This window comes from Ictalurus furcatus, chromosome 27 (assembly GCF_023375685.1).
Source record: "Ictalurus furcatus strain D&B chromosome 27, Billie_1.0, whole genome shotgun sequence".
Taxonomy (NCBI): Eukaryota; Metazoa; Chordata; class Actinopteri; order Siluriformes; family Ictaluridae; genus Ictalurus; species Ictalurus furcatus.
Genome location: NC_071281.1, coordinates 13,334,920 through 13,356,884, shown reverse-complemented (window position 1 = coordinate 13,356,884; position 21,965 = coordinate 13,334,920). Strand labels below are relative to the sequence as shown.

The 21,965-nt window shown below is 39.6% G+C and overlaps 1 protein-coding gene across 1 annotated transcript in view; it reads left to right on the top strand.

Moving 5' to 3' along the window:
* The window catches only part of lgr4 (leucine-rich repeat containing G protein-coupled receptor 4), an 81,840-nt gene extending 63,291 nt beyond the window's left edge, over nucleotides 1–18,549 (top strand). The window contains exons 7-18 of the mRNA XM_053616534.1: nucleotides 3,163–3,231; nucleotides 5,287–5,358; nucleotides 5,575–5,646; nucleotides 8,035–8,103; nucleotides 8,581–8,652; nucleotides 11,108–11,173; nucleotides 11,311–11,382; nucleotides 13,227–13,298; nucleotides 13,504–13,629; nucleotides 13,891–13,988; nucleotides 14,209–14,265; nucleotides 17,032–18,549. Of these exons, the coding sequence (XP_053472509.1) occupies nucleotides 3,163–3,231; nucleotides 5,287–5,358; nucleotides 5,575–5,646; nucleotides 8,035–8,103; nucleotides 8,581–8,652; nucleotides 11,108–11,173; nucleotides 11,311–11,382; nucleotides 13,227–13,298; nucleotides 13,504–13,629; nucleotides 13,891–13,988; nucleotides 14,209–14,265; nucleotides 17,032–18,368 (2,182 nt within the window). The 3' untranslated portion in view covers nucleotides 18,369–18,549. The remainder of the gene's footprint in view (nucleotides 1–3,162; nucleotides 3,232–5,286; nucleotides 5,359–5,574; nucleotides 5,647–8,034; nucleotides 8,104–8,580; nucleotides 8,653–11,107; nucleotides 11,174–11,310; nucleotides 11,383–13,226; nucleotides 13,299–13,503; nucleotides 13,630–13,890; nucleotides 13,989–14,208; nucleotides 14,266–17,031) is intronic.
* Nucleotides 18,550–21,965: the final 3,416 nt, after the last annotated feature.

Here is a 21,965-nt window from a genome sequence, read left to right as displayed (position 1 = left end):
CTATGCTCACATTGATGGCGGGTTTAGTTAGTTTATCATACAGCTATTCGTTCGTCTGTATGTGTCTCACTGCCCGTGTCGTACTCTGTGTAGGAAAAATGTCTCCTGATTTTTTTCCCTCTCACTCAGATGGTCTTGGCTGAAAGGGGCTTGGTTTAACCTTTTGTCTATTCATTAACTTGAGAAGTCAAGAATGCTAGCGAAGAGCGGAGGAAGTTTATGCTGGGTCTCGTTCTTCATCTCTGTCCCTCTCTCTTTCTTCCTGTCTTGCCCTCAGCAAGTGGAGGATGTTGGGAAGGGGAAGGCAGATAGCCATCGCTGACTCTGCTTTATTTACTCTGGCTGCAGTTAGGACAGGAAGAGGGCACGCCAACATCCTCCATTCCCTTGGGAGTAGCAAGACAAGGGAAGGGGGCACGAGTGGTCGATAAGGAGGCAAAATCCCATAGAGTACCATGTGGCAATTACATTTACAAAAATGAAGCGGAAATAAACACTGTCCCGGATTTTATTTTTTTATTCTTGTTGTTCTAGAGGGATACCTGATGCACAGGGTTTTCATCCTGTGTGTTTCAACAGCTTTAGACAAGAAAGTAAGACACGAGTGTGTTAAATTTCATATCAGCCCTGTTCAAATAAAATCCCAGGTATAAACCTGTAATTGTGTGGTTAAGCTATGCTGACACTGTTGTTTCACACTCTCATTGAATTATAAGAAACATTCAGGAAACAAAAAGGTGTTTCATGTTCGGATTCAGAAACCACATCCACATCAACGGATGCCTGGATTAGCTGGTCTGATTCTTTTATTGCTATTGAATTCCCTGCCTTCTTCGTTCATGGTCAGGCCATTAATTCAGGGGGAAAAAAAAAAAAAATGTGACTGTGTCTATTGTTAAAACGTAGCTATGTAGTGTGCGGTATAGTACACCAGAGTTTTTCAAATAAACGAAACACTCTATTTAACAAATACCGTTAAAATTACTGCTGAGCAAAACAACAAAGGAACCTGATGTTTTGGCCCAAAGCGTTATTTTGTTATAAAACCACCGCACCGATGGCCACAGGAAGGTTGCCGAGCGCTGCATTCACAGGTGCCAACATGTACACTTTAGTCGTAGCATTTAGCATTTTTGACCATCTGCTACAGCTGTACAAGCGATACCTCAAACCCATATCATATTACCTGGTGGAAAAGACACTTCACAGAATTTGCTTATAGTAGTGGTTACTTTCACTTTGCATTTATCTAGGTCAATTTTAACCTGTGAACGCACAAGCCTGTGTCTTGTGAGCCAGTAGAAAACATGTGGGCGGGACTACGGTTTCTTTGTTCATTAAAAAAAAATGGAGGTGCTGTTTATTATTTAGTAGCTGTCACAACATACTTTTGCTTCACTGTTTTGTTACTGGGGAAAAAAATGTGAACGCATAGGCACTCTAAAAAGCGATTACGGCCGTATGTGGCTTTTACATATTGATTTAATGGCCACGCTGCTACAATAAATTATGTTCGTAAATGTAGTATTTCTATTTAATGAGTTTAACATAAACCTGCCTGTTTACTTTTTGTTGAACTAACAGATTTTGCCTAAGTTGAAATTCTGCACTTGTTTAAATATGTTGAATTATGTTTTTCAGTGTGCTTGGGTGTTTGTGATAACTTTTGTTGTTGTTGTTGTTGTTGTTGTTGTTGTCTCTGCTTGGATTGTCTTGGATTGTCTTGCTAGCAATGTTGGCACGTCTGGTGACGTGTGCAGCTTCTCCACAGCTTTGGTCATCAGTGTAAATCAGTGTATCTTCAGAGCAGATGCACTTGTGCAGGGATTCTCAGTTGTGTTTCTGCATTTAAAACACGGCTGGCAGGTTTACGTGCTTTCAGCATTGAGTGTTAAGCCAAAAGTTAGTTGCAAACATTTTCACAGGGAGAACATGATGACCAGCAATTGCATAAGCACTGGTTTTGCACTGCTGCCTGATTGATTTGTGATGCAGCACCTCCTGGTTATTCGTTATACAGTTTATTTATTTATTGTTTGTTTGTTTGTTTTTTTCTCTACATGACTTCAAATTTTAGAAAAAATCAAACTCTAGGCTGTAACTCATCTTGATAATTAATTAGTCGTCCTAGTCTAAACCCCCCCCCCCCCCCCCCCCCCGATTTATCGGTTAGTTGGGTTATTTTAAAAAAATATACTAAATGGTGCCTTGATAACATCACACATGCCATATACGAAAAATACACATTGTATCGGCAAAATATTACGCTTTTAGTGGTCTGGCAACTCATTGGTCAGAAAATGAGCAAGAATGACACAAATGCACTCCTGAGACTTCCTGTGCCACCATTTACTCATTTATTTTTGCTGCATTGGACTGTTTGGGGGAAAAGCTAGAAACAGGGAAAGTTAAAATCATGGTAATGATTAAAATATTTGATATAAAATTCAAACTAACATGTGTCTGGGTGTAGTAACTAAAAAAATTAAAAAATAAAATAGATATAAAATAAAATCCAATTAAAAAGCTGCCCACAAGTTTACAAGGAAAAGCTATCCCATATTACGTTACTGTTACTGACATTGCTGAATTATACAATCTATTTGTTTAATTCTTGCTAATTTCTTGATTTGTTGTTAAGACCATTAAAAGCTTAATATTTTGCCATTTTGACCCTGGCCCATTTTTTATTATTTTTTTGTACCAAGAATGTCTGTTAAGAAAATGCATTTATAAATACAGAGTTTATTCATGCTGCTGCGTCCAAAAACATTTGTTTAACTACTTACAAGGTAATTGATACAAATTGATTTGCAAAGTGCTTACCACAGTGCGTTTTCATAACGTAGACCCACTCGATAATATTTGTTTCCCAACTATTTTTATGATCAAATTTGATTGATTGTGTTGATTTATATATGTGTGTGTGTGTGTGTGTGTGTGTATGTATATATATAATTTTTTTAAACTGTGTTGTGTATCCCTTGTGAAAGGAACCTGCTGTATAATTTGATGACATTCACAAGGATATAACTTCAGTCTCCGTAGTAAATCTATTGTGATTTAAGCCTAAGTGACTTAGACTTTAAGTTGGTTTATTAGAAATTGACATCAAACATTACTTTGTCTTATTTTGCTAATATTTTTCCATGTTTGTCTCAGAGATCTGAACTACAACAACCTGAAAAGCTTCCCCGAAGCCATCCAGACTCTCCCCAAGCTGAAAGAGCTGTAAGTAAAATCAGCACCCTTTCCCTCTTTCTCTTTCTCCTTTCTTCCTTCTCTTTCTCTTTGTGTTTCATTTTTAAGGAAGTTATAGAGCGAGGGGTTGGACCCATTACCTCACAGATCAAAAGCAATCACATTCACTCCACTTCCCCCTGACGAGAGACAAAAGAAACTAAAGCGAAGTGTGTACCAGGTGTGAGTTTACTGAGGCTAGGTGCAGGAGCCCCGCCCACCTTTTCACAACCTGTCAATCACACAAAAAACCAAAGGAGACTCTGTACAGTAGTTTTTCCCCCCCACTAAACCTGGTCCTGGAGCGCATCTGCACTGCATTTTCCTGCTTATACAATCTGATCCAAATGATCGGCTAACGAACAGACCTTTTCTGAGTTGACGAAAAAGAAAACACATCTGATATGTAAAAAGCAGTTAGTTTGATTTCTGTATAAGAATGAATTAATACGTCACTTTGTGTCGGGATATTAACACATGACCCATAAAAGCAGGATCGATTACTAATTAAATAATGAAATACAGCACACTCCTCATTTAATCCAGTGCAGAATTTGATCAGTCGTAAAGCATGTTTAGTTTACTGACACTTTTATGGTCATAAAATGTGAATATTAATTCCTTTCCTATTATCTTTGCCATAGTAATGATCTTTATTTTATAGCACTATTCATTTCAAGTTTAAATCTCAAAGTCATTTACTTAAAAAAAGATATTAAATGCTTGAAAAAAAAATATTTATGCTCAAGTCACATTAATGACAATCAATCAGTGAGAACTGAGAGAAGTGAGAACACGTAGTTAACAACAACCCTATAGCTATTATAATAACCTCCAAGGTTCTTAATGATTTGTGCAATAAAACAGTATTAAATGAATTCCATCATATTACATTGGAGCATGCGTTTCTTTTTATGATTATTTTTATTCTCATCCTCTATTCACAAAATCTGTTTTTGTTCTGAAGTGCTCATTCACAGTTAGCGTAGCTTTTCCATTAGCAAGATGTTTTTTTGTTTGTTTGTTTTGTTTTTTTGCAGAGTTTTCATTAGGGCTGTGTAATATGGAAATACTCCTGTGCTTATATTGCTTCATGTTAGAATATATTAAAAGCAGGGGTGGAAACAGTAGAGAAATTATGCTTAGATAATGTTATAGAATGTCAACAAAAAAACACATATTTGAGAAAGTTGCTACTTTTAAATGTAGTTACGTATTAAAATGTTTTTAATATAATATATTAATATAAAAAATTATTTTAGGTCCCTGATGACAAATTTGCACAATTCTTGAATTTTTCCCCTACATTGATGAAATTTATTGGATGCTTTAAACTGGTGTAAATAAAATGTAAACAAAATGAACAGGAGTTTATATTGATGTGTGGCATATAATTAGGAGTACAAATCAGGAGTATTAGTTTAAATAATAATTTTAAAAAAATTATTTTTGTAAACATTAAATAAACTTATCCACTCTTTTTTTTTTTTTTTTTTTTTTTTGCATTTAAAAAAAAAAGCAACCATACTACTTTGGTCAGAGTTTGTTAGTACGCCTATATTTCATGATGCGTATCGTAGAAATGTCTTTTATGTTTCATGATATTACATTTTTGTCCTATAACCCACCCGTATATTCATTTCTACTCGAGTAAAGTATAAATGCCCGTGAATAATACTTAACTTAGTAACTAAATACTCGATTATTGTCCACCCTATTAAGACACGTTGATGAATCTTTCCTAAACAGTTTGCTCCTATGTATTATTCTGTGCAGAAATATAGGACTATTGATCGGGATGGTCGTACTTTTGGAAGCTATAATGCTTAACAGACAGTATATTATCCAGTCCCAGTTCAGCTTTCCGCCTCTTTTCCGGCTCTTTTTGTCCACGTCTTGGCTGTTAATTTTGAATCCGAGTGCCATCTTGTGTTCAGACTCAGTATTACTGCATGACTCATCACTAGTTTGTGTGTCCCAAAGGGGATTAAGGATTAAAATGAAATATTTCATTGAATGATACTTTAACTGTATTTTCTTCCACAGTGGCTTTCACAGTAATAATATCGCCATCATACCTGAAGGAGCTTTCCATAAGAATCCACTGCTACGCACCATGTGAGCGCATTATAAAACAGCTATCATATTCTCTCTCTCACACATACACATGCGCACACAGACACACACACACGCACACACGCACACTGTTAGAAAAATGATCTTTTATTTAAACCATTTTTTATTCATGACTGGTCTGAAGAGCGAGAGGTCTTGAATTTTCATACAATGTTTCTCTGTGTGTGTGTGTGTGTGTGTGTGTGTGTGTGTGCACAGTCATCTCTATGACAACCCTCTCTCCTTCGTGGGAAGGTCGGCTTTCCTCAACCTATCAGACCTGCACTCTCTGTGAGTTTACATTTCACTGAAGATTATCCACTACATCTCTCCCATCGCTAAAATATTCTGAAGCTTAGATCTTGATGAAAACAGTCTGCAGGTTATACTGTTATGCATCTTTTTTTTTGTGGAACACTTATTTGCTTCTAAAATGACACATGTATGCATTGAATTGGACCGATTTAAGCTTTCCAGTGATCACAGAGCACTATCAGTGACTGATCTGGTTTCAGAAATACAAAAATAATAGATGAGAAAATTGGTCTTTAATTCAAATCACAGTCTTTATACCTGACATTATATGGCAGTTTAATGTATTTATTTATTTATTTATTGCTCTTCATTGTAATTAATCCTAGATCTTTCACTGTTATTATGTAATCGTCTAATCACAGTTACACCACATCACTGACTATGTTTACACGCACAATCAAATTCTGTTGAAGTTCTGTATATTCGGGTTGCAGCCGTATTCCGAGTATGATGTTTATATGCGTTCAGGCATCGGAATATTCCCGTACGCATGTTGTTATAATTATGCCGATCTACACGCGCACTTTTACTTTCCTGTTGTTATTTCCCCGGAGATTCAAAGTACTGCGGTTGCTACCCAGAATTCCTTGCCGACTGAGCATGGAATCCTTTCAGTGGATTTTCTGAATGAGGTGTTTACATGCAACACATTTCCAATTAAAACAGGCATATTCCAGAAGCGGGAATCAGAATTTAGGGAATCAGGACATTGTCTTAATCTGAATTGCGGTGTTTTAGACGACTCGGTACTAATTAGAATACTGCCAGATTTGGATTTATATCAGAATATTGATGTGCATGTAAACTTAGCCACTGTTGAATTCTTGATTCTGATTGGTTGGATGGTGTTGATTAGTTATGCAATATCAAAAAGCGATATAAAAATATAAAAGCGATATTGCTTTAATACAACAGTTCTGTAAACAAGAAATCAGTAATAAGTAAGTGACATTTCAGACACAATATGGCCAAATGTTTTGTTTATTTTTACTTGAACTTAGTCTTTATTAGGCTTAATAACCTTATATTTGTTTCAAACAATCTAAAGAGAGATATAGGTTGAATTTGCCGTTATTCAAGATATTTTTACCCGCTAAGATAAAAAATTTTGCTGTGTAGTTACTCTATTACACTATTTGGCCAAAAGTTTGTGGACACCTGACCATCACACCTATATGTGAGTCTTCCCCAAACTTTGGCCACAAAATTGGAAGCACACCATGCATAGAAAGTCTTTTTATACTGTAGAATTACAATTTCCCTTCACTGGAACTGAGAGGCCCAAACCTGTTCCGGCATGACAACGCCCCTGTGTACAAAGCGAGCTCCATAAAGACATGAATTGTGACCCGAATTACATACTATACACTGTGCACTTACACTATGTACTATGTACTCTACTGTCTAGTGTAGGAATTTTACAACTTTTTTTTCCTACTAAACGGAAGTATAAGCCATTTCCCAGAACCATTAGATTATAATATAAGTTTAATATAAATTTATATAATTGATAGACGACCTACCTCGATATGGTGTATTTTTAAAATGTTAAAAAAGAAATCACACAACGTGGGTTAATTTAAAAGAATTCAACTCCCAATTGTAAGCTGTCATGTCCCCTGGAGTATTGTCGGCCATCTTGAAATTTTTTCTCATCCAGCGTCAGGACCTGGTAGTTCCGCCCCTCTTCTGCTACATAAGCAAAGCTGTGACTGTTGAGTGCATGAAGTGTGCAACGTTCTACACTTCGTTTTTTTTTCTCGGTTGAATGAGTGCATCATCCAGGTTTTTGAAGTGCACCTCTTGTTGGAACTTTCAGTGTGAACGCACTACTCACACTATTTATACTACAAAAACGGCATAGAATAGTGCAAAAGTATGCGTTTTGGAACGCACCTACGGTTTGCCAAGGTTGGCGTGAAAGAACTGAAGTGGTCTGCACTGAGCCCTTTCCTCAACCCCACTGGATGAACTGGAACACAGTCTGCACACCAGACCTCTTCACCTAACATCAGTGCCTGACCTCAGTAATGCTCTTGTAGCTGAATGATCACAAATCCTCACAGCCACACTCCAGAATCTAGTGGAAAGCCTTCCCAGAAGAGTGGCGCTTATGATAACAGCAAAAGGAAACTAAACCTTGACTGGGAAGTTCAACAAGCACATATGGGTGGGGTGGTTGGGTGTCCACATACTTTTGGCTGTATAGTGTATTTAGTAGCTACAGTAAATCTAATAGTGAACACATCTGGATATTTTACTGTATCCTATATATTAGTTTTGTTTTGTTTTTTTAAATAAAAAATTATTTGTGTGTATGTGTGTGTGTCTGTGTGTGTGTGTGTGTGTGTGTGTGCGTGTTAGGATGCTGCGTGGTGCCAGTATGATGCAGGACTTCCCCAGTCTGAGTGGAACAGGGAATCTCGAGAGCCTGTGAGTTTTCCACTCCCACATGTATACAGATAATGCAGCGCAATATAAAATATAAGAAATGACCGCTTTATTTGTTATTTGTAATCCAGGCTATTTTTGAAAATGGTATATTATTGCAGACGTTTCGATGCAGCCGAATGGTTCGCTTTTAGCACAGTCAGTCTCTTAATTCCATTCTCAGTCTACCAGCAGCCAATCAGAGCAGGCCTAGGGTCAGAAATGAATAGGGTTTGGTTACTGATTTTTTTAAAAAAATAATTGAGTAGATGAGGCAGGGCTTACTGTACTTTCACTTAAATGTGTGATCAGCACATTTTTCCTGATTATCATCACATCACTTAACAAGAAATCACTTTATTCATTCCATACAGCTCTACTTACTGATCAGTATAATAGTGTCAGTGTTTGAGTGAAATTTAATTGTGTGTGTATGTGTGTGTGTGTGTGTGTGTGTGTGTGTGTGTGTGTTTTCTCCAGCACCCTAACAGGCACTAAGATCAGCGCTGTACCTGCAGATCTGTGTGAGAGCCTCTCTGTTCTCCGGACTTTGTGAGTTGCATTACAATCCCACATGTTACCTGTGTGTGTGTGTGTGTGTGTGTGTGTGTACTTACACAAGGCTCTGGACCCTGACTCTTCCCTGTCACTCTTCTTCTATTATAACATTTTAATGCACGTGTTCATGAACGGGCACATACACACACACACACACACACACACACAGTCTCTGTTAGTACTGCAGTGACATAAAATGGCATAACATGCACACCAATCATGCACACACTGATCCAATGATTACTGCTTGCAGAAACAGATGGAACACAAAACATATAAATGTGTCAGTCAGACTGCTGAGATGTGTAATTAAACATGACTCAGAAGTGACACATAATGGCTATGTAAGGAATGAAACACTTGGAGGCATGCTGTTATAAGAAATTAATCAACGATGGGGTGCTGTGATGTGGCGTGATCCGAAGAGAGTTTCGGCAGTTTGCTAACGATTAGAATTTTTTATACAGAATAAAGTCAATCCCTGAAGTTATTGAGCGAAAAATAAATAAATCAGTAGATTAAAAGTCAGTGAAACCGGAAAGTGCAACTATAAATGGATAAAAGTGTGATGTGATTTAAAAAAAAAAAAATCAGAATTCCTGTAGTATAAAAAGAATAAAACACTTAAGGACATGCGGTTATTGGAAAATAATCAGCGTCAGGGTAGTAACGGTGGCTCCGCTTCGTGTCAGGTTGCATTACAAACCACATCATGTTTCCTTGTTTATATAATATGGCAACATTAATAAGAAATGTCTGATAATCTCAAGCATTCTCCAAACTTAAGATGGCTCCTCGTATGGATTTAGCTATACATGGCAACCTCTGGATTGGCTGTTTATATTAAGAACTTTCACAATACCAGCCTACCAGTTTGCAAAACTCTTCAGCACTCATTAAGCGATATAGTAACACAACACCACAAAACACACTGCCAAGTCCACAATCAGGAGGAAGGACTTCTCTTCTCTGGCCAAGTCAATTTTCCGATTTTTATCCAATCAAGCCCTTAACTCCCTGCTAACAAGTTTAAAGCCTTCCAAAAAACAAAAAAAAACCCAGAAAAGTACCTCGTAAAAAGATCCTGCCAGTGGATCGCAGACTTAAAGTCATTATAACGTGCTTGTGACCAAATGAATTTTATATAAATGTATTTTAGAGCTATCATGTTTAACCGGTTTCGTCTGTGAGACACAGCAGGACGATAACTTTAGGAGTTCACAATAACAGCCTAGCAGAGTCCAAAACTTTAGCACTCATTAGGTGATGTAGTGAGACAACGCTACAAAACACACTGCGAAATCGACCACTGATTTCATCAGGAGGAAGTAATTGGAGAGAAATTTCTGCTAATATTATTAAAGTGCCCTAGGATTAGTGTAAAGCTACTTCCTATTTAAATTGTTTTCGAGCATGACTCACTGATTTGTATTTAACTGATTTGCCGTGCAAATCCGGGGTTGGGGGTTCGAATCCCGCCTCCGCCCTGCGTGCGTGGAGTTTACACGTTCTCCCCATGCTTCAGGGGATTCCTCCGGGTACTCCAGTTTCCTCCTCCAGTCCAAAGACATGTGTTGTCTTGGGTGAATGAATGTGTGTGTGTGTGCCCTGCGATGGGTTGGCACACCGTCCAGGGCGTGTGCCCCCCCCCCCCCCCCACACACAACCTCGCCTCGCCTCGCCTCATGCCCTGAGTTTCCTGTGACGGGATGTCCCCTGACCCTGTGTAGGATAAGTGGTACAGAAAATAGATGGATGGATGTTATTTTAAGGTTAAGTATATTTTAATATTTTTTCAGGCGTGCATATTTATAGCAGCGAAGGCATCCCCCATCGACGCCAGAGTTTTACTGATAACCCATAAAAGCGATTCAATGTTATTTAATTTCATTACTTTTAAGATTGATGCGGTCGCACCGGGAGGAAAATAAAATCCACATGACCCAAATTACCCTCAGGAAGATTAAAAAAGATTGACTGAATGAATGAAATGTACTCGCCTAAAAATAACCCAAACTGAATATATATAGGAAATAAAACTCATTAAGTGTCTGTGTATAGCACAAATCCCATCAGACTAGAAGGCACTGTACATGTCAAACGTCTAATCAAACCCTCTGCATGTTCACTTCAAAATGTACACACACACACACACACACATGCGTGCGCAGTGTTAGGGAATGTCATTCTAATGGGCAGTGTGTAGTGTGTTCTGCTGTAAGAAGGTTAAAAACTCAGCTCTAATGATCTCCCTAAGGAGCTGCAGTCAGAGCTAGGCACCCACACACACACACACACACACACACACACAACCTGTTTTGTATGAAATGTATGAATGATGGTTCAAATAATAAAGGCTGACTTGCATGTGTGTAATTGTGTATAATGTGAGATATTAAATATTACATGATGAAATGTGTGTGTGTGTGTGTGTGTGTGTGTGGAACAGAGATCTTTCCTACAATGAGATCGAAGTGCTGCCTTCCTTTCAGGGCTGTGTGAGTCTTCAGGACATGTGAGCATCTCTCATTCTCTCTACAGCTCAGACATCTCTTTTCTTTCTGTTCTTTTTAATGAAGGAGTTTATAAACAGCTCGATTTATGTTCTCTCATATTACATGGGTTTTTTTTTTTTTTGGTTTGTCTGTGCAGAACCCTACAGGAGAACCACATCCAGAAGATTGAGCGAGACACCTTCCAAGGCCTGACGAACCTCCGAGTTCTGTAATTCCTTTTCAAATCAACATTTCTCAGAATATTACGCGTCAGGATGAGCTCCTCAGCCCTGTGACGTTTGTTTTCTTTCTTCCACTCGTAAGATCGCCCATTGTTTGACTCAGAGCTTAGTGACTAATGTGTGGAGCACTTGCTGAGGAGTTGCACTTTCTCCAACCCTCATGTTGAGCCACAGTTTTGCGATAATAACGATGAAATGAGAATAAGGCATATGCGTGTGTAGGAGTGATCTGGCTCGGTTGTGAAACAGGGTGGAGTGAGAATGAACGTATTATCAGGAGGAGAACGTAGACGTCCTGTTGCGGTATCCAATCAAATTAGCCTTTTAAATGTTTTTTTTTTATTAAAAGAGCATACAACGGCATTTTCGTAACGATGTATAATTAGGTAACACAGTACAATTAAATTACACCCATTGCAAGCACATTTCATTTATTTATTGATAACAGTATATTTGGAGATTCTAGTATGTAATCAGGTTTGTTAGAATTTATCAGTTCTGCTAATTACACAATGGTTTGTGTGTGTAAACTATCTACTTCGTATTTTATTACAGATTATAATTCAAGCTGTGTTTAGTGTGTATTTGGTGGAAGTAGCATATATATTTGGTGGTCTGAGAAAAAAAAAAGCTGTCAGATGTTGCTGTGAGTTCTTGCCAGAATTAGGTTTTGGCAGAAATTGTTTTTTTTTTTTTTTTTTTTTTTTTTTTTCTCCGCCTATAGCATGCTTTCACATCTCAACTTTTAAAAAGGCCATGAATCGTTAGAATCGTGTCTAGGCAGTAATCCTGTGTCTTACTGCAAAGATCACGTTGGATAAGCAGCAAACACAGTGGTGAAAACAGTCCATCTGCCCAAAGATGTCTAAAATCTCGCTAAGTGTGATTTCCTCACACAGTCACTGTCACGGTTTGGTTAAGTCGCTGGAGAGTTACATGCAAAATGGATATCAGGCCCTGTTCACACCTCGTTTTAAAATCCATCTCGGGCGATCCGATTACAATCGCACAGCCGAGACGCGTAGACGTTCACGCGGCGTTCTAGACGTCTCCTGCGACCACTTGCGTTCGGATTTCATAGGAATGTACCACGGATCCTATTTTATGTTCATGTACAGGCGGTTTCAAATGGGTCCTTCGTACGGTCTGCCAACAAACCTTATAAAGAAGCTATAAAAAGCAGCTGCTTTCACAAGACCCCACAGAATGCTACGGGTGGGGGTTTTTTTTCTTCCCAGATTGGTGGGAAAGAATTGTGCTTGGGGAATTCAGTGACTACGTTTACATGGACAGCAGTAATCTAATTATTGACCTTACTCCGAGTAAGACAATATTGTGATTAAGGTGTTTACATGAGTCGCTTTTAGAATACTCCTGTCATGTTCCCGTTTTACATGTTATAGAACATAGATCGATTAACAGCACACGTCATTACGTTACCGCGCCACGCCGTCCGACGTTCCCTCCAGAATTTCACGTGTCAACATACAGTTCGTCTTCGTTATGGTACCGTATAAATAGTTTTGGGTGTTTTTATTTAATTTTATTTTTACGGACGCTTCAAGTGCGGTTAATTATTTGTCATGCTGTACATGCAAATAGACAACTGCTTGAAGCCCTGGGCTGCATCCCAAACCGCGTACTTACCATCTATATAGTAGCTGAGATACATGTATTTCTCCTACTACAGGCCTATAGTAGGCAAGTACGCGGTTTGGGACGCAGCCGTGCTCACGTCTACGGCCCATAACATATTCATACTAGACGCCACAAAACTTCAATTTTGATTACACATGGGCTTAATGTCTGCTGTTCATTTAACTCTCTTTAGAGACCTGAGCAGAAATGAGCTGAAGTTCATCCACCCAGATGCCTTCCACTCTCTCAGTGCGCTGACCAGCCTGTGAGTCCAAAAATTTCCCTCACTTAGAGCCTCCAGTGCAGTCAAATCATTGTTTGTGTATTTTCATATCTAAAAGTAGAGGCGCAAGGATTATAGTACTAAAATAAAATGATTATGTAGCAACCAGAATTTTGGTAGAATGCAGATTTTCTACACAAACATGCATTTGTCTACATGTCTATGTGGATCCGTTTGCTTTGTCCAGGGATCTGAGCATGAATCTTCTAGCCAGTGTACCTACAGCTGGTCTAAATGCTCTGAACCAGCTCAAGCTGACAGGCAACGTGAACATGAGGAGCAGCCTGAGCGCCGCCGGCCTTCCCAAGCTCAGGTGAGCCGAGCCAAGTGGCCGTGACTGATTGCAGGTCATTCAGGGCTCTTCAGTGTCCCACTTCACTTAGTTAGAATAATGTGTTGATAATTTCACCTTCATCTGAGGTCAGTTTTAATTACACCAATGATACGCATAGAAAGGCAATTTCAACATTCATACTTCAGCTCTTATTTTCCCTCTCTCTCTTTCTCTCTCCCTCTCTCTCTCTCTCTCTCTCTGTCTCTCTCTCTCTCTCTCTGTGTGTGTGTGTGTGTGTAGGTCTATATCAGTGCCGTATGCATATCAGTGCTGTGCTTTCATTGCCTGTGATGGCACACTGAATTCCCTGGAAAGAGAGGACTGGGGGAAAGGCATTGGTATGACTCACTTCAGATCCACACCATTACTTTTATCTCTTTTATTTCTGACTAAATGCCTCACTGCCTCATGTGTACAGTGGACAGCTTTGTCCTTCTGAATGACAGAAAGTTCTGTTTACATGTCAGACGATGCCTGTGAGTTGTTTAAAACCATGTTTGCTTGTATTTTTTTCTTTGCTCTGTGTGTGTGTGTGTGTGTGTGTGTGTGTGTATGTAGGTGTGGATGAGGAGATGGAGAGGCCCCCCCTGCTTATGCATTGTTCTCCTTCCCCAGGTCAGTACAAAAAACCTAATAGTAAATTACTCAGCGTACGTCTATTCAGCACCGATACTGATCTTTTATTTCTAGCCCATGAGCCGTTGTATGCTAATTATCTGTCACCTAAAGTACAGTTTATTTATATAGTAAAAAGAGAACAATAATGAAAGCTGGGCCAGTACACACTAGCAAAAAGGGAACAGGAATTAATTTTATATTTCTATTCATTTTCGTTATTTTTCATTATTCGTTATTCATCATTATTTCTCATTATTAACACGACAATAATCAGCCCATGGAAAAGGTCATTCAGACATATAAATGTTTAAAACTCCTATAAAGGGTACATTTAGCTGTACTACGTGCATAACCTACATATATTACACTATATTTTATGCATAACCCAATGCCTTATACTTATATAAGCATAACAGGAGTGTACTAGTGCACATGCACAGATATTTATTCAGCTCTGAACATAAATGAAATTTGTGGAGGAAGACAGGAACAAATTAATTCATCATTTAAATATATAAAACCTATGACTGGTTCAATAAAAAAAAATGTACTATAAGAAAACTTGTAAATAAATATCTACTAACAATAATTCAGGGATTGAACACTTTGAATGAGAATAATGGTGAAAATATGGCTGAGCAATGATTTGTTTATATTAAGAAACTAATTGAAATGAGTGTGATTTTTACTAACCACTGAGACGTCTGTGGAATTAATTAGGATTGCCTCAAATAATTAAAGTCACATCAAATAATCCTGATTGACTCTAGTAATTAGGGTCAGCTCAAATAATCCTGATTGACTCTAGTAATTAGGGTCAGCTCAAATAATCCTGATTGACTCTAATAATTAGGGTTAGCTCAAATAATACTGATCAGCTCACATAATCCTGATCAGCTCAAATAATCCTGAACCCTGAACTGCTTTAATAATCATGACCAATTTAAATAATCTTGATCAACTCAAATAATCCTGATCAACTCAAATAATTACGGTCAACTGAAATAATCCTGATTAAGTCGAGTAATTATAAACAAATAATCCTGATCCTAAAAACTTAAATAATCCTGATCAGCTCACATAATTTGAGTTAGCTCAAATAACCATGAACAGCTCTCTCTCTCTCTCTCTCTCTCTCTCTCTCTCTCTCTATATATATATATATATATATATATATATATATATATATTTCTGCTAGACTGTATGACAGTGCAGACTGTTTTTGTCCTTGACCCCTATGCAGAAGAAAAACACATTTATCCAATGCAGACTAAAGCAGACGTCAGACAAATTTATTTTTATAACAGAATTATGCAGACTCAAATGCAGGTCAAAGAAGAAGATGGATCTTGAAATGGCATTTAAAAGGTGGAGCAGAGCCTAATATAAAATTATAAACTCCTCCATAGCTTTGCCAAATAATAAATGAGTGATGGCTCAGTGTTGCACATGCTTTCGTCTGCCCCATGTACCACTATGGCAATGAACCCCAAATTGGGCTTTCAGAAAATAACCACAATTCACCCTTGGTGAGAGCGTATCTCAGACACGTCGGACCGCTCGCGGCTGAAAATCGACTCGTGACACAAACATTAAACGTGATTGATTGCGTGTGGTTCATATCTTGGCCCTGACTATAAACGCTGTGAAAACGAGACCTCTGCAGTTGTTCCTTCTCAACTGACTTTTAGGTTGTGTTCAAAGGGACACATGGTTTCAAAACACAGCGGTGAACAAATTCCATTAATCCATTATCTATCCCTGCTGTCGTGTAAAAGTGCTAATGCGCTGCCCAGTCCCATGTTATGGTTGACTAGACTAAAAAATGGTAGCTACCGTAACATGAGTAATACAGTATAGTGTGCTAGTTAGCTAGTTAAGTGCACAAACACAGACACAAATGTAGAATTAAATTCTCATTTCATAATCGTTATCCTTTTCTAAGAGCGTGTCCGAGGTAGCACATTGTTCACTGGACAGCGTTTGGCTATGAGCTGTGATGTTTTCTCTTCACGTAAGATATGATTCAGGTCTGATTACTGTCTTTATTTTTTTATCGATATGGTTAAAGTCCCCGTGAAGTGCTATTCAATGTGTTGGCATAATTTCAACTGAAACAGGAAGTCAGGGCGGAACGTGTCGAGTGGCTCCGCCCCCATTTTAAAATAGCCAATAGTGTTTAGCTTACCTCACAGCCCAGGGTAAGCCATACTTGACAGTTAGTACCATGGATTTTTATGATGTTGGGGGCGGGACACTTCAGATTCTAGAGGGCGTTTGATTGGACAGAAAATCTGATGAGAAGCTGAAGTGCAGAATGATGTCATCAAAGTTGTTGATCCGTAATGGTGGTAGAGAGAGACTGTAAATTTTGAATGCATATGTTTTCTAAATGTGAATTTTGTCACCGTTTTGGAGCACACTAGATAACTTTACAGATAACCTTAAGATTAACAGATTTATTTTAAAAGCCACAAAACTTCGATTTTGATTCATGGGGACTTTAAGTGCATGGTGATGGATTGCGCTAGCAGGAGGGTAATATGACAACTTTATGCAGAGTTGTATGAACCAGGACTAAAAATCTATGAGGGCAGGTCACATCAAGCTTTGATTTCCAAGCAAACCAGTATGCCGGATCCCAACCACTGCTTGTTCAGCGTAGCCTTATTTTGCAAAAGTCAACCACATTCCATATTTGCTCCTGTTCATTTAACTGTGTCGTAGCTAACATTAAGCTCTGCTTTTTCCCCCCTCTCTCAGGAGCATTTAAACCGTGTGCCCACCTGCTTGGCAGCTGGATGATTCGACTCACCATATGGTTCATCTGCCTGGTGGCTCTCCTGTTTAACTGCCTGGTCCTGGCTGCCACGCTTTCTCCACGCAGCTGCTCAGTCTCACCCACCCGCCTGCTCGTGGCCGTCCTGGCATCCTCCAACCTGCTGACTGGAGTCTACGTGACTGCACTGGTAGTCCTGGATGCCGCCACCTGGGGCTCGTTCGCATCCTATGGCGTGTGGTGGGAGACAAGCGCCGGGTGCCAGGCACTCAGCGTGCTGGCTGTGTTCTCGTCCGAGTGGGCCGTTCTGGTGTTGCCTCTAGCTGCTGTGGAGCGCAGCCTGGCTGTCCGGGCGCTGATGGGTAAAGCGGGAGTGCTGAGGAGCTGTGACCGGAGGGGTCAGAGAAGGAAGTTTGGACTGGCTGCAGGACTTATGGGTGTATTGGCAGCTGGGGTGGCGTTTTTAAGCCTGTATCAAGGAGCAGTAGAGGGTTCTCCGCTGTGCCTGCCGTTCTCTGGAGGTTTGGCACCTGGGTTGGGCGTGACAGTGGCGCTGGTGCTGCTGAACACCCTCGCATACCTGTTGAGCGCAGTGATCTACACAAGGCTCTACTGTGGTCTGGGCCGGGCACAGCTTGCTGATCCAGAGCAAGCAGGTTCTGTGCGGCATGTTGCGTGGCTTATTTTTACTAACTGCATCTTCTTCTGCCCTGTGGCAGCCTTCTCTTTCGCCCCGCTGCTGACGGGAACGGGGACTGCAGCCGGAAGCCCGGACATGGCAAAATCAGTTACGCTGATCTTCTTTCCTCTGTCTGCTTGCCTAAACCCAGTGCTGTACGTCTGCTTCAGCCCTGCCTTCCGGCATGACTGGCTCCGCCTAAGGGGGCGGATCAGACTTGGGAGAGGTGGGAAAGCCATCGGGACCAGTTCAGCAGGCATCACGGGAACAGGTGAAGGCGGAGTCTCGAGTGAACTGGGCTACGAATGTGGCATGTGCGAACGCTGCGAAGCAGCTCTTCTAGCCCGAGCATCTTCATCATCCGCATCCTCATCATCCTCTTCCTCCTGCACGTGCAGACATTTAGTGAGGTGGCACAGTTGCCCGGCGCTACCAGCGGGCGAGGTTCCGTGCTCGCGTTCCGAGGGCGACTGGGCCGACTGCGGCACTCTGTCAGCACACTCGGAATATGCAGACGAGGGCGACTCGTTCGTATCGGACAGCTCGGAGCAGGCACAGGCGTGCGGACGTGCGTGTTTCTGCCAGAGTCGCGGCTTACCTTTAGTGCATTATTCTTACAACGTGCCCAGCGTTAAAGACTGAGAATGAGTCACTGCAAACACACACACACACACACACTCGCATGTTCACACCTTTGCTCATTCACTACAGAGTGTCTGCTCACATGGCACACACAAGCACATTATGCAGGGAACAGTGGGCAATTTGAGACACACCCTGGAGCCAGAGACGTTTGACTGGTCAGGAAGCACTTTTATTTTCAGACACATCAGTGTGTGTGTGTGCGTGTGTATGTGTGTGTGTGTGTGTGTGTGTGTGTGTGCACGCATGTGAAACGATGCTGAAGCCTCGTCAGTAAATAAAAAAGGGAAACTGACAATACGAGACAGACTCACTGAGCCAAATGTCAGCAGGACCTGATTTGCTTTCTGCTTTTTCTTCATGTCTGCACGACTGCAGCGAGCTGACTGACTTCCTTAATCCTTAAAGAATACAAAACCCGAGCGCTACTGCCCGCCTCTCACTCTTCCCCAGAACACAACTTCAGTTTGCAAAGATTTTTGTTAAGCAGGGATAAATGTCTCTAAGCTGAGAATATTTTTGTCTTGATTTTGTTCTTCACTGTTGGCATTCCTTGTTCTATTGACCTCAGCGTGTGATGGAGGAAGTGTGGGACCTTTTCCCACGTAGCTGCATTTCGTGTATGTGTTAGTCAAGGAGAATGTAACATAACAGAAACTTTTTAAAGAGTGAGTCTATTTTTACTGCCTCTTTTCTTGGAAATTGTGCTAATATTTAGCACTGGCCAGCAGCCATTCCCTTCACACTGTTCAGTCCATCTTGTGCTTCGACAGCTGCGCAGAAGCCTTCGGGGTGAAATAGTGGTTTGAAGGCACAGAAGATTGGACGTGGAATCCAGTTATGTTCGACGCGCTCTCTCAGCCGTAACGTTTTGACATTAGCGATGGCTTTATCACACTCGTAGTGCCCTAATTTATAAACAGTATGTAAAATTGTTTCAATTATAGAGTGATGTAAATAATTCAGCGGTTACGGTACTTTATACGACACATGTTTGGACCTTTGTTCCTGTGCGGCATTCGGTCATCACTTAGAAACTGATTTACTGAAAGGTTAAACATCATATTTAATCAGTTTTGTAGATGATGTGAATTTCTACATACAGTACGTCTGGTGAGGAATAAAATACCACAGGACGTGCTGTTATCGGAAAATAATCACCGACGGAATGACGGACGTGGATTATTTTCTGATACAGCATGCCTAGAAGTGTTTTATTCCTCTTATCCAACAGAAATCGATCAACGATTAAATTTGTTTATTTTACGACACGTCATAATTTGAACCATTTTTTTTTTTAGTTGTTTACATTTACAGTTATTGTTGTGGAACATCCACGTAGGTCTGGGCGATACGTCGATAATATCGATATCATGATAAATGATTATGCGATACACTTTTCTGAGATATCGTTGGTATAGTGATGTATTTTAATTTTTTTTTGTTACATTTTTAATCATTACAAATAAAATGGCACTGAATGGATGCCATTGATTATATATATATATATATATACATATATATATATATATATATTTATATTTTAAACTTCTTCTTTGCCTTTATAGGCATTAAATATCATTAAAGATTAAAGAAAATTATCATCAAACTCAGTTTAATGGGTTTTGTTAAAACTGATTTTACTACTGTTTTGCAGACAGTTTGTTAGCTAAATTAATTATAAATTATATATCGTGATATGCATCCTATATCGTAGAAATGTCCTCAAGTATCATGATATGATATTTTTGTCATACCGCCCATCCCGACAAGCCGTACAGCGCCACGAGACAAATTATTTCCTGTTAATAAATTAATAAGATGAAAAAACACAGCTTATGCTGCTTAACAGCCCTGACACTGAAGACTCCTTCCATAAATGCTGAATAAACGTGTGTGTACAGAAAGCTGTACTATAACCATGATACAGTGCCCTCCACTAGTATTGGCACCCTTGGTAAATATGAGCAAACAAGGCTGTGAAAAATTGTGTTTATTGTTTAATCTTTTGATCTTTTGTTTAAAAAAATTCACAAAATACTCTGCTCTCATGGATATCAAACAATCGCAAACAAAACACAGGTTTATCAAAAAAAAAAAAAAATCTTTCTTACAGGTGTGCAACAGTTACTACCTCCCTTTGCCAAGATAACAGCTCTGAGTCATCTCCTATAATGCCTGATGAGGTTGGAGAATACATGGTAAGGGATCTGAGACCGTTCCTCCATACAGAATCTCTCCAGATCCTTCACATTTCAAGGTCCACGCTGGTGGACTCTCCTCTTCAGTTCACCCATAGGTTTCCTGTGGGTTTCAGGTCAGGGGACTGGGGTGGCCATGGCAGGACCTTGATTTTGTGGTCAGTAAAACATTTTGTGTTGATTTTGATTTTGATGAATGTTTTGGATCATTGTCCTGCTGGAAGATCCAACCACGGCCCATATTAAGCTCTCAGGCAGAGGCAGTCAGGTTTTCATTTAATATCTGTTGATATTTGATAGAGTCCATGATGCCATGCATCCTAACAAAATGTCCAGATCCTCTGGCAGAAAAACAGCCCCAAAACATTAAAGAGCCACCACCATATTTAACACGGTGCGTTGAGACAATATAGACACACATCCTCTTCCAGGCTGATTCATAACATTTCCAGTTGCCCTGAGGGTGGAAGATGACATTTTCAATGCTTGTGCTATTTTCTTATAGCCACGCCCCATTTTGTGAAGCTCAACAACCTTTTGCCGCACATCACAGCTATATTCCTTGGTCTTACCCATTGTTATGAAGGGGAATTTGGCCTATGTCTTACCTCATATTTATACCCCTGTGAAACAGGAAGTCCTGGATGAACAATTTCCTATTCCTAATCACCCAGGTGTACTAAATAAAATGTAAACAATCAATGGGAATATAGTTCAAATATATTTTTCTCATATGAATTCATAGAGGTGCCAATATTTATTGTACACCTATATTTAACAAAGCTATATATATATATATATATATATATATATATATATATATATATATATACTTTTTTATTTTTTTTTGATAAACCTGTGTTGTGTTTGCAATTGTTTGATATCCATGAGTTGTAAACTCACTACCAGAACAGTTAGCACATGCCAAAACCTCCACGTACTTTACACCTAATGTAATTTACACAATTATTTGTAAATTGCCCAAAAAACACCCACTAACTACATGAGCGGTTTATCGCTTTACTCTATTTGGGATCTTTGTAAATCCGGGGCTGATAACACTAAGGTCAGCATGCCCTTGATGCTTCAGAGCATGAGCAGTTTTGATGGCTGTCAAATGACATGACATGACATTTCCTTCCCTCCCTCTATCCCCAAAGAACTAGATTATTTTTATACTGGCGTAACGACTACACTCTTATAAACAACGTATTTACTTCCACCACTAACCAGTCCAAAGAGCAAACATCTACAGTATATCGACTTTATTCTTTAGTTTTCTCCCTGATCCTGAAGTTTTAAGGTGTTGTCATGAACTGTTGTCTTAAGCTTATGTAAATGTCAGTGAGAATTCACACGCAGGAATTTTCAGTGACCAGAAACCTTTCCACGTCAC